General features: G+C 39.7%; 1 protein-coding gene across 1 annotated transcript in view; it reads left to right on the plus strand.

Moving 5' to 3' along the window:
* LOC132828956 (endophilin-A2-like) overlaps window positions 1-13,783 on the plus strand; it is a 128,523-nt gene that overhangs the window by 107,584 nt on the left and 7,156 nt on the right. Inside the window, exon 8 of the mRNA XM_060846181.1 lies at window positions 10,502-10,629. Coding sequence (XP_060702164.1) covers window positions 10,502-10,629 — 128 coding nt within the window. The remainder of the gene's footprint in view (window positions 1-10,501; window positions 10,630-13,783) is intronic.

The following is a 13,783-nucleotide window of genomic DNA, read 5'->3' on the forward strand; positions in this document are numbered from 1 at the left end:
CTGTGATTAAGGAATTCTTAAGCTATGTAGTGCAGGGAATATTGAGTTTTCCTAAGGCATAGCTTTATTGAAATTTACCTTTTTATTTTATATATCATTTGTCTATTTTTTAAATTATCTACTCATGGGATGTGGGTGTTGCTGGCTGACCAGTATTTATTGCCTGTCCCTAAATGCCTTCAAGAAGGAGGAATCCACGATCTGTAGGTTCACCTTTGATGCCCTTAAGAAGGGAATTCCAGGATTTTGACCCAGTGACAGTGAAGGAATGATGATATATTTCCAAGATAGGATGGTCATTGGCCCAGAGGGCAAATTGGCGGTGGTGGTGTTCCCAAGTATCTATTGCCCTTGTCCTTTTAGATGGAAGTGGGTGTAGGTTTGGAAGGTACTGTCTCAGGGTATTTGTTGAATTTTTGCAGTGCATCTTGTTGATAGTACACACTGCTGCTATTGAGTGCCGGTGGTGGAGAAACTGAATGATTGTAGATGTGTTGCCGATCAAGTGGACTGCTTTGTCCTGAATGATGATCAATTTCTTGAGTGTTGTTGGTGCTGCACCTATCTAGGCAAGTGGGGAGCATTCTGTCACACTCCTAACTTGTGCCTTGTAGATGGTGGACATGCTTTGGGGAGTCAGGAGCTACATTACTTGTTGCAATATTCATAGCCTCTGATCTATGTTTGTTACCACTGTGTTTGTGGTGGGTCCAGTTGAGTTTTTGGTCAATTGTAAGCCCCCAGAATTTTGATCATGGAGACTTCAGTGATGGTAACGCCATTGAATGTCAAATTGTAGTGGTTAGATTCTCTTTCACTGGAAATAGTCATTTCCTGGTGTGTGTGTTAATTCATGGATAATTTGTGTTGGCTCCTGTTTGCATTGAAATTAAAACTACTAAAAGTGTAATTTAGCAATAACCTTTTCATTTGGAGATCATTCTGTAAATTTGATTATTATGGTTCATACTTTCCCATGGGAATCATGATGACATTGAATAGAAGATATCAACAAATGAACTCTGAGGCATGATTACTGCCAAAGATTTTCAAGCCTTCTGTTTACAATCTCTTTCTGCTTCCTGTATTACAAATAATTCTTAATTCTGGTTTTTCAAGTTGCCTGCTAGGTTCACGTGCTTGATCTTCCCTCATAATTTTGTGTTTCTTAAAATGCATGCTCATTCCCCTGCATTTCCAGTTGATCATACTTGTTATCTCCACAAAAAAAAGCCCACTTGTCCCTTTGGGCTGGGCTACTTCTAACCATAGTTTCCAAAAATACATGGTAATTTTAGCCTTAATTAAAGACAACATTTTCTTTACCTTGGATGTTAATCTCAGCTAACTTGTAATTACCGAAGTTAGTTCTCTTTTTTATTATTAAGAGGTACTATACTGGCCTGTCTCCAATCCTGTGGGACCATCCACATTCAGTAGAGCCCTGAAATATTTCAAGGGCCTCAGCAATTTCCTGTCTCAACTTCATTACCTTAGAATTTATCCCTTGGGGTGATTGAACTTGATCTTTCTTCAGCCTATGTAACTTCATAAAAAAAATTACTGAATTCTCTTTTCTTAATTTCAGGTCCAGCTCTTTTTTAAACCGAAGTACTGACCGAAAATTTTTGCTTTTTTGCAAATTGCCAGTTCTCTTCTTTCAAGCTCAGACTTGGTTTTAGTGATTCTCTTTCTTTTCTGATATCCATGTAAAATATTTCACTCTACATTTTGCTGTTGGCTTGATTCTCTCCCCACCCCCATGCCATCTCTTAGCATTCTTTAACCTGCTTTTAATCTTGTTATCTCACATTCTCTGTGTATGCCCTCTGCTGACTTTTTAATTACTGTTTAATTTCTTTATTTCTCCATGCTGTCGTGCAACTACTGCTAGTTTGCAAAAATGCTGAATGTGTTTGATCGAATCGTATTTCTTAAGAAACATGCCATCAACCTAATTTAATTTGTTGCAGATGTTGGAGCTGGTGAGTCATGCACACGCACGCAATATACAGTGGTTTGAATATATGACTGCAGCTGAAAAATGTTTTCATTGAGTCATAGAATTTTTCAGCATGGAGAAAGACCCTTGGGCCGAAAGGTCCACATCAGTGACCAAATACCTTTCTACTCTAGTCCTTCTGTTCAGCACTTGGCACGTAGCCTTGTATGCTGTTGTATTTCAAATGTTCATCTGAATACTTCTTAAATAGTATAATAGTTCAGGCAGGGAGTTCAGAGATTCACCATCTTCTGGGTGAAAAAAATCTTGGTAAAATCCCCTCTAAACATTTTGTCCTTCATTTTAACTCTATGCCTCCTGTTTATTGATCCTTAAGAGGAAAAAGCTTCTTCCTATCTTCCCTTTGTATGTCTCTCAATTTTGTCCATCTCTGTAACATCCCCTTTCAGCCTTCTCAGTTCTAAGAATAATAACCCCAGTCTATCTAGTCTCCTCTTAATGAAAACAGTCCAGCCTCAGCAACATTCTGATGAATCTCCCTTGCACCCTGTCTTGTGCACACACGTACTTACTATAGTATGGCAACCAAAAGTATACACAGTACTCTAGTTGTGACCTCAGTAACATCTCATACAGTTTCATCATAACCTCGATGGTCTTGTATTCAATGCTTCGCCTGATAAAGGCAGATATCCCATATGCCTTCTTAACTTTCAAAGATCTGCATATAGATTTGCTCCGAGCGAAGCACTGCTAAAGGTTACTGTTTTCTATTTATATGTTTGGGTTTCTTTGGATTGGCGATGTCATTTCCTGTTCTTTTCTCGGGGTGGGCGTAGTAGATGAGGGTCTAACTCGATGTGTTTGTTGATCAAATTCTGGTTGGAATGCCGTGCTTCTAGGAATTCTCGTGCCTATGTCTGTTTGACTCGTCCTAGGATGGATGTGTTGTCCCAGTCGAAGTGGTGTCCTTCCTTATCTGTATGTAAGGATACTAGTGAGAGAGGGTCATGTCATTTTGTGGCCAGTTGATATTCATGTATCCTGGTGGCTAGTTTTTTGTCTGTTCATCCAATGTAGTATTTGTTACAGTTCTTGCACAGTATTTTGTAAATGACATAAGTTGTTTGTATAGGGTCTTTCAAGTTCATTAGCTGCTGTTTTAGTGTGTAGGTGGGTTTGTGGGCCACCATGATGATAAAGGATTTGAGTAATCTGGCAGCCATTTTCAACAGCAACAAACCCAAACAAGCAGACAAAACACGTATAAGCATCCCTTTTTTGTGTTATCCAGTCCTCTCCATCCCTTGACATTTAGTTCTGTGGACTTAATGGTCCCACCCTTTACTTTAATGGGAACATAACAGCCTTGCAAACTCTCTATTTCCTTTCTGAAAGACTTCTGCTGTGATATAGATTTTCCTAAATGAAGTTCTCCTAAACCACTTTGGCCAGATTCTGTATTATATTAAAATTAGCCTTCCCCCAATTCAGAACCTTTATTTCTGATCTGTCTTTTTCCCTTCCATGATTACCTTAATCCTTACTGAGTTATGGACACGATCACTAAAATGCTTTCCACTAACCCTTCTACCACTTGCCTGGTTTGTTCCCTATAATTAGGTTCAGCACTGCCCCTTGTCATGAAGAATTTCTTTCATGATCATTAACAAAACTGTCCTGGATACATTTTAATAATTCCACCCGCTCCAAGCCTTTGTCTGCCCAGTTAAAAAGGGGGAAGTTGAAATCTCTTACTATTGTTACCGGGTTATTTTTACACTTCTCTGAAATTTACCAACATGTCTACTCTTCCATCACTCCAAGTGTTTGGTGGTGTGTAGTACACTCCTAACAATGTGTTTTTCTTTTGTTTTTAAGTTCTATTCATATGACCTCAGTTGAGGAACTTCAGAAGATGTCATTCTTCTTTAGTGCAGTGATTGACTCCTTGATCAATATTGCAACGTCACCACCTTTTTTTACACCTTCCCAGTCTTGCCTCTACCTGAAATATTGAACTGCCAATCCTGTCTTTCTGTTAACCACATCTTCATTATCGCAGTTATACTATATAATGAATTTCATGTACTGGGCCTTAAGCTAGGTTTTCTATGTTGGAGAAAGCATGAAAAAATGCTGGTTAAGATACAGACTTAAACATGAGTTTGCTTTAAAAGCACGATAGCAAAGTATGGAAAGGCCTCACAGCCAAAGTTGCACTTAATGTAATTTGGTTTAACTTTCACACCCTTCCCAAATTTTTCCTTTGTAACATCAAGAATTCAATGCCAGTTTCTTGGCAGTGCTATTCAGCAGCGTCCTTAAGTTTATTTGTTAACTCAGTTGGCAGTGACTAGTCAGTTAGTGAACTGTTCAACAATGGGTCCCACACTCTTCAATTTTCACACTGTCTGATCTAAACTTGGAGTTTCAGGTATTATATTTGGCTCTTGGTGACAGTACGTTAGAAAGTGGAAAATCAGTTCCAGCAAGTGGCCAGTATTCAATGATTCATGCAGACGCATGAATGACAGATGGTTGTGAAGCCATTTATGAAGGAATAACCAATCATACTAGCTTTTAAAGCTTGTGGACAAAGTATTTCTACTTGATATGGGAAGAGCAGTTAATAACCATGAACCTTACACCGTTATCGCTGATATAATTGAGGGGAAAAGTTAAATCTGATGGAAAGGGACTATTCAGATTTGCTAAATACTGTGCAGTGCTATAATATACCACAGCAGTGTAAATGCCTTATAATGGGAAGTAAGAAGTGATGTTATGTACCTGAGACTACAGTTGGACAGCATATTCTCAATCTGGCAGAAGTGGGTACTGCAGATGCTGACGATCAGAGTCAAGATTAGAGTGGTGCTGGAAAAGCACAGCAGGTCAGGCAGCATCTGAGGAGCAGGAAAATTGACATTTCAGGCAAAAGCCCTTCATTCCTTGTGAAGGGCTTTTGGCCAACGCGTCGATTTCCCTGCTCCTCAGATGCTGCCTGAGCTGCTGTGCTTTTCCAGCACTACTCTAATCATGAGCATATTCTCGATCACTATTACTAAATTTAATTAGCAGTTTGTTATGAAGGTACATCGACCAAGCTTATGAGGTTCACTTTTTAACAATTATTTGTACCATTGTGTTCTGACCATGGGAAGATTAGATCAAAAGCATAAATGTTGATTGTGTTCTATGTAATTTTAATTAACATGGGAAACCAAATTCATAACAGCATACTGAAAATTTCTGTTTTCCTCATTTATACAACAGGAAATTTCATTGTCTTAGAAACCAAATCAATGTGGGTGAATTTCAAATTTATTTTTTAAAAAAACTTTGTGAAAATGTAAGCAAAATACTATGATGCTCAAAATCTGAAATAAAAACAGAAAGTGCAGAAGAAACTCAACAGACCTGGCAGCATCAGTAGAGAGAGAGTTAATATCTTGAGTCCAGTATGACTCATCAGAACTGACACTTCTGAATTTTCTGAGGAGTTATGCTGGACCCGAAATATTAACTCTGTTTCTCTTTCTGCAGTTTCTGCCAGACCTTATGACCGTAAGAAATCTGAACAGGAGGAGGCTGTTCTGTTCCTCAAGCTTCCTGCACTATTCAGTCAGAGCGTAGCTGATGTTTACTTAGACTCCTTATGTCTACTTTTCTGTGTTTTCTCCATTTGCCTAGATTCCTGTACTGATGCAGAATCCATCTATCTCAACCTGAAATATGCACAAAGAGTGCATAACCTTAACCCTATCACTGAGTTTCTCCTGCATTTTTGTTTTTATGTAAGTGAACAGTGTTGTTTGTTAACATTTGCTGGCCCTGAATAAAGCATTAATATAGCCAGAGTTCAAACTCCGACCCAGTAATCATGACTGAAAAACAAATCTGGTCAGAACAGCCTCAAACTCCTGCTTGGGCATTCTTGAATGACCCAGTAGATACTCAGCCCAGCACAAAGCAGCTGGGAGAGATGGTGATGTGGGTAGGGTGGCATGTTGATCTATGCAGCTATATTCTAGACCACGTTTCACATTCCGAACAGTAGGAATAGAAAATTAGAAGGACAAAGCAGATTCCATCTGATTTTGTTTTATTGAAGTCCCAATTGTGTTTTTTTTAGGTAGTCCTCTTAAAACTGCAGTAGATAAGCTCAGGCTGACAAATATTTGCATTCCGGTGAGAAGAATAATCTCCTGCAAATTAATTTGGTAGCCTCATTATGATTAAGTTGCAACATTGCAGCATTTTCCCCTTGCTTGTCATAATCCATTTTAAAAATGTTAAAAAAGTGTTGATAAAATGCTTGCAGGTATCCTTTGAGCCAAAAGACCTATTTTGTGCTGTAAATACCAAGATAAATCAGCTTTATTTGTGAATATATATTTGTAAATAAAGTTCATGTGTATTATTAGTAAAGCCACACTGAGCAAGTTGCTGCAGTGATGCTTGACCTAAGAATAGAAGTGTTATACATAGATTGCTCATACCTTTTTAACTGCAGTCAGTTTCTGTTAACAGATCAGAAATACTATAGTGAGACATGTCCATTCCAGAAACAACTTATTTGGATCTAGCAGCTCAGTGTTTGTTTTCTTTTGCTTGTTGTTCACTCTTGGGACATGGGCATCGCTGGCTTGCCAACATTTATTGCCCATGCCTAGTTGCCCTTGAGAAGAAGGTGATGAGCTGCTTTCGCGAACTATTGCAGTTCTTGTTCTGTAGGTTGTTACACAATGCCCTTATGGAGGAATTAAAGGAATTTGACCCAGCAACAGAGAATAAATGGTGATATATTTCCAAGTCAAGGTGGCGAGTGGCTTGAAGGGCAACTTGCAAGTAGTGGTGTTTCCATGTATCTGCTGCCCTTGTCCTTCCAGATGGAAGTGGTCATGGTTTTGGAAGATACTGTCTAAGGATAGTTGGTGAATTTCTGCAGTGGATCATGTAGATGGTGCAGGGAGTTGATGCTTGTGGAATTGTTGGCAATCAAATCAGTTGCTTTGTCCTGGATGGTGTCAAACTTCTTAAGTATTGTAGAGCTGCACCTGACCAGGCAAGTGGGAAGTATTCCATCACATTCCTAGCTTGTGCCTTGAAAATGGCTTTGTGGAGTCAATTTACTCACCACAAGGGGTAAATGAAGAGGAGGGAAATGGGTCTGGTTGGGTTACTCTTTGGAGTGTCAGTGTGGACCTGTTGGGCTGAATGGCCTGTTTCCATACTGTAGGGAATTTAATCTAAAATCTAATCTAAATTTCCTCTGACCTGCTTTTCTAGCCATTATATTTATATGGAGAGTCCCGTTGAGTTTCTGGTCTGGGGTAAACCCCAGGAGGTTGCTAGTGGTGGATTCAGTGATAGTAACACCATTGAATATCAAGGGGCAGTAGTTAGATTGTCTCTTATTGGCGATGGTCATTGCCTGGCATTTGTGTGGTGCGCATGTTACTTGCCTTTTGTCAGCCCAAGCTTGTGCATTGTCCAGAATTTGCTGCATTTAGACATGGACAGCTTCAGTATTTGAGGAGTCATGAATGATGATGAACTTTGTGCAAATATTGACAAGCATCACAATTTCAGGTCTAATGATGGAGGGAAGGTCAATGGTGAAGCAGTTGCAGATGGTTGGGTCTAGGACACTACTCTGAGGAACTCTATCGAGATGTCCTCGAACTGTGATGACTGACCTTCAACAACTACAACCATCTTCCTGTGTGCTAGGTATATGACTCCAACCAGCAGAGATTTTCCACCCTGATTCCCATTGATTTCTGCTTTGCTTTGGCTCCTTGATGTCGCACTTGGTCAAATGCAGTCTTGATGTCAAGGCCTATTACTCTGACCTCTGGAATCCAGCTCTTCTGTCCATGTTTGAACCAAGGTTGTAATGAGGTCAGGAGTCAAATAGCCCTGGCAGAACCCAAATGGTGTCACTGAGCAAGTTATTGCTAAGCAGGTACTGCTTGATAGCACTACTGATGAAACCTTCCATCACTTTACTGATATGTCCTGCTTTTTAAGTACAGGACAAGCCTGGGCAATTTTCCACATTATCAGGTAGATGCCAGTATTGTAGCTGTATTGGAAAGACTTGGCTTGGGATGTGGCAAGTTCTGGAGCACAAGTCTTCAGGCCTATTATTGTCATGGCCCTGCTGAGAAATACTTTAAAGATATTAGATAAAATGTTCGTAATGATTAGTGTGCAAAATTAGTGCATATTTAAAATGTTTTAGCTCTTCTACTCATGGTCAAGACTACGATAGTGCTGTATTATTGGAGTTGCAAACCTTCGGCTGACCAGTCTTAACAAAAGCAATTCTTGTCTAACTTGCAAATTAGGCAGTTTCTATCCCACAAATACTACCTGAAATTAATTGTTTATTCTCCGTTATTTCAGGGATCCAATACACAAATTTACTGCAATTTTGCTGGCATACGTAATTTCACATAAAATAATTAAATGCACATGTAGCCTTTTGAGAAATGTGATTGGATGTTATGTATACACAATTCTTTTTGTTTGATTGATTTGAGCTTTCTGGTAAGTTGTATACCAAGCACAAGTTATTCTGGATCGATTGTTGTCTCAGCAATCATATGGGTGCAGGATTGGGGTCTTGTTGTGAGTGGAAACTTATGAAAATAAACAAAATGCTCAGAACTTAACAAAAGCTTCAGCAGGAGGGAATCAGCAGCCATTGGAACCTGATGCACACTGTCTTTTATCACTTCCCCCAAAGTATGTTTGGTGGGTCCCGTAAGAACAGAATTGAAGAAATAGGAGCAGGAGTAGACCAAATGAACTGGTTGATCCTACTACTACATCATATATGATCACTGCTGATCTTGACTTGGACTCTGCTAATGTGCTTGCTCCCCATTTCCTTTATTTGGTGGGAAACTATTAATGTACCTTAGCTCAAAGATACATCCATATGTTTCTTGTAGAGAACTCCAGTGATTCTCAAGAACAGTTCAGTGAAGGAGTTTCTGCAGTTCAATCCTAAATGATTGGCCTTTTATATACTGAGCACCCAAGTTCTCAATGCCCCAGCCTCAGGGATACAGAAATTCTTTTGTACCTACCCTATCGAAAGCCTTCAAAACTCCAGTCAGAATGCCCTAATCTACTCAGTATCTCATTGTAGGACTATCCTCTCAGCCAATAAAATCAACCTAGTGCATATTCAGTGTGCCACTTATGATATGGAGATCAAAATTGCATGTGGTCTGAGTCCTATACAGTTATAGCAAGACCTCTTTATTGAGCTGCAGTTAGAATATAAAAAAAAGCTGAATATGCCTTTGCTTTCCTCATTGCTTGCTGTACCTGCATGCCTTTTTTTGTATTCTGTAAATGCATGTCCAAGTATCTCTGAATGTCAAATTTCATGTCTTATATGCTGCTTTAAAAAGTGTTTCCACTCCCTCTAGTAAAGTAAATAACTTCACACTTTCCACGTTATATGCCATCTGTCACCTTGTGCCCACTCATCTAACCTGTCTATATGTATTAGTGTGCTTACTATTGACATTCCTGCCTAGCTTTGTGTCATTAGCAAATTTGGATCAAGAAACAAAATATAATGTATCTGAGTCATTAATTTGGATTGTTCCTCGCTGTACTTGCCACAAATTGCCAATTTAAGGATGTGCTGTTTATTCCTCTTCTTGGCTTCTTGAGTTCTCTGGTCTTTCTCTCCCCCTCCTTTCCCACCCCCTCCTTGAATAATGGTGTTACATTTGCTAGCTTCCAATCTACTTGGAGCGTTCTGGATTCTGGGAAATGTTATTCCTTAGGAAATTGTTCACAGGAAAAGACCATTTATCCCAACCAGTCTATGCCAAAATTTATACTTGCTGTAGCCTTAATTAGGATGGAGCTGTTAGTGTTTATTTAAGTATTCTAATCTATAAGTTTTTCCTTCATCAAATTGTTGATCACCAAATGACTTTAGTATGTTCTTTCCTCTCCTCTTTTTAGAGCTTAATTTACACTGAAATAGTGCTTCTGGATTTACTTCATACCATTTAGCACCTATTGTGTTGTACCTCTATCAAACCCTCTATCTATCTCCTTATTTCAAAATGAAAGTCCCTAATTTCTCCAATTATGAGAGCGCTGTCCTCTGATATTGAGAGTTAGCCTTGTGGTTACTCTGCGGTGTGAGTTGTTTAACTGTGACTCGTATTCAAAAACTGTGCTCAGTTTCTTTATACAGTTTCACTGTCCTGTTGATCTGTTTGATAGCCAACTGTTTCAAGGGGACTTTTTATTAATCAAAATTTCCTTAGCTTCCCCACTATCGCCTCAAAGCAACTGGTAGTGGTACAATTTAAGAATACTGGGATTTTACACAGCCCAAGTATATCTAAAACAAGCCTTCAGCTAATCATAATTGTCCTCCCAGCCCCACCAGTGGGATTATTGAATTAAATTGGTAACAGTGTTTTGAAATGACTTTTAATATGAAACATGATGAAGACTTTATCTAATACAATTAATTGTTACAAATAGGATACGGGATGCCTCTGGTCGCCCCAAACGTGAATATCAGCCCAAACCAAGAAGCATTTATACAGAATATGGAGATACAGACCATTCCAATGGAGGTTTCTCCTATAGCGGGTCAACAAAGTCACAGGGTAAGCACATTTGTTTTGTTCATTGTAATAATTGAATTATGAGTTGCCAACCAAAACAATAACTTTAACTAGCCAATCAATTCAGTTAATAAATACTTCGAAAGTTAAAAATCTCACAACACCAGGTCAACCACCTGATGAAGGAGTGGCGCTTCGAAAGCTAATGTGCTTCCAATTAAACCTGTTGGACTATAACCTGGTGTTGTGTGATTTTTAACTTTGTACACCCCAGTCCAACACCGGCATCTCCAAATCATAAGTTCTTCCAAGTCACCTCATCCCATTCTTTGTGAATTATTTACTTTCTTTGAGCCATCTTTGAGCCAGTAGAGCAGACAGCATGCTGTGGAAGTGGAGGATCCACGCATACTTACTGTGCAATAGCCGAGTTTATACCAAGGAGGGACAAGTTAGAGGATTATGGCTTCCTTTGATGCAGCCTGGAGGTGAGCCAGAAAACCAGGAAGCTGTCTGTCTGATCCTTGTCAGCGCTGAGATATCAGATTTCTGTCCAGGTGACAATTGAAGCGCTGAAATTAAGTTCAACAGCCCTGTTCTAAGAAGAGGAAAGATCAGCCAGGATTACTGCTGCTGATTGCTAAACAGGGATTTCCTGCTGAAAAGTGCAAATGCGGATGCATAATGCCTTTACGACTGGGTTAAGCTGTGATGCACTCTTTCGTCAAACTGCCTGTCAAGTCAAATTTGCTATCTAGATTTAACATGAAGGATAGCTGCTGGTCAGGAGCTAAAGTGTAGCCATCGTTTATGGTACCATGTCCCATTGTGAGAATAGGTGAGAAACTTAGCAAGAAGTGAAGTAGACTCTCAATCCTTAACCAAAATGAGATCAGCTAAGGTTTACTGAATGAGCTATTCATATAGTTGTATTTATTTCCAGTTATGTTTCTGGTACCAACCAAGATGTTGCTACTGGAGGTTCAGTGATGGTAACACCATTGAATGTAAAAGTTTAGTGGTTACATTGTCTCTTACTGATGATGGTCATTGCCTGGCTTTTGTGTGATGTGAATGTTACTTGTCACTTGTCAGCCCATATTGTCCACATCTTGTTGCATTTGGACATGGACTGCTTCAGTATCTGAGTCGTCATGAATAGTGTTGGACATTGTGCAATCATCGGCGAACATTCCCACTTAAGACGCCCAGATGGAGGGAACATTATTGATAAAGCAGCTGTAGATGGTTGGGCCTGGAATGCTGCCCTATGGAATTCCTATAGAAATGTCCTGTAGCTGAAATGATCGACATCCAACAAGCACAACTATCTTCCTGTGTAACAGATATGACTCCAACCAGTGAAGCATCTTCTCCTCATTTCCATTTACTGGAAACCAATATTTACTAAATAGATTGTTTTTGATCATATTTGGCCAGAAGTTCAACTTACCAGCCAGACATTGGTAGCTCCACTCTGATTTTTGACCACAAAGACCAAAGAGTTTGCAAGTGAAATGAACTTTGGGATTGATGATAAACAGGGAAGATACATCTGAATTTTCGCTGCCTTTATGCTTTGCTATAGTTGGCTTGGACACCACCAACATGTCACCAGCTAGCAATATTAGCACAATATAAAAGTGACTTCTGTTTCTTTATTTATGTGTATCTGTTGAAAGTGAACTCATCCCCAGAAAACTTCTTAACATCAATCAATCTTTTGCTTTTTCAAAAAGATGTCCTTTTTCTGTTGAGTCTAGATGTAGTTTAACTTATTTTTTATTCATTTATGGGCTATGATAACATTTATTCCCGATCCCTAACATCTTGGAGAAGGTAGTGGTGAGTTGCTGCCTTGAACTGCAGCAAAATGATTGTTCCACCTATTCATCCATTTTCAGAAATGATTCTCTTTGTCGACTTACCGTATTTGTGTAATTGTTTGAGCTTTAACTAAGCTGCAAAGTAATGTTCTCAAATGTAGTTTATGGTGGCATGGTGGCTTAGTGGTTAGCACTGCTGCCTCACAGCGCCAGGGACTGGGTTCGATTCCAGCCTTGGGTGACTGTCTGTGTGGAGTTTGCGCAATCTCCCTGTGTCTGCGTAGGTTTTCTCCGGGTGCTCTAGTTTCCTCCCACAATCCAAAGATGTGCAGGTCAGGTGAATTGGTCATGCTAAATTGCCCACCGTGTTAGGTACGTTAGTCAGGGGTACATATAGGGTAGCAGCATGGGTCTGGGTGGATTACTCTTCGGAGGGTTGGTGTAGACTTGTCGGGCCGAAGGGCCTGTTTCCATACTGTAGGTAATCTAATCTAATCTAATAATTAGGCACAGAAGTGAAATTCCATCCCCCACCCAAGTATGACATCGCCTACAACACACGCACGTGTGCTCACACGCGCATACACACACATAGAGCCCAGCCCAGGGAAACAGGTTTTTTTGACAGAGCTATTGAGATACAGATCCAAGAAGAGTAACACCCTTCACTGCTGATATTCAACCAGTGGCAGGCGAGGCAGTAGCTATCCAGGTAGCCCATACCGTAAACTGGTATGTTTCTAGGGGAGGTCGAGGTGTTCCTCAATCAAATGCCTTCAGTACCTAATTGAGAAGTAGTGAGGAGATGAACAGAAAATGTTGGTAATACTCACTAGGTTATGGCAACATTTGCTAAGAGTTACTGTTTCAGTCTTCAAAGTTTTATCAGACTGAGAAAAGTTAGAGATATGCTAAGTTTTGAGGAAGGGATAGGTTGTACGGGATAAAGGAAGGCCTATGACAGGGTGGAAAACAGGAGAGATTTAAAAATGAAAGAGTTAGTTTTCCAGGATCAAACGGTATGATGATGGGACAGGAAAAGGAATAAAAATGTCTGCCTATATCAAGTGTGTTGCTGACCGAAAACAGAAAATGAGAGGAAAACCAAAAATAAAAACCAGAATGGGTGTCTGGTGACTGACAGTTCTGGCCTGGCCTTACTTCACATTCCCAGTGAAGTTTAATGGAATCTTGATGAACATCACCTGATATTTCTGGACCAATAATTTCAGACCATAATCCCTGCATTTCAGAAGAAAGAGTTGGATCTTAGCAGGCCTCCTCACTACTTCTCAATTAGGTTCTGAATACATTTGATTGAGGAACACCTTGACCTCCACGAGAAACACACCAGTTTACTTTTTGAGCTT

The sequence above is a fragment of the Hemiscyllium ocellatum genome, chromosome 28, assembly GCF_020745735.1.
Source record: "Hemiscyllium ocellatum isolate sHemOce1 chromosome 28, sHemOce1.pat.X.cur, whole genome shotgun sequence".
Taxonomy (NCBI): Eukaryota; Metazoa; Chordata; class Chondrichthyes; order Orectolobiformes; family Hemiscylliidae; genus Hemiscyllium; species Hemiscyllium ocellatum.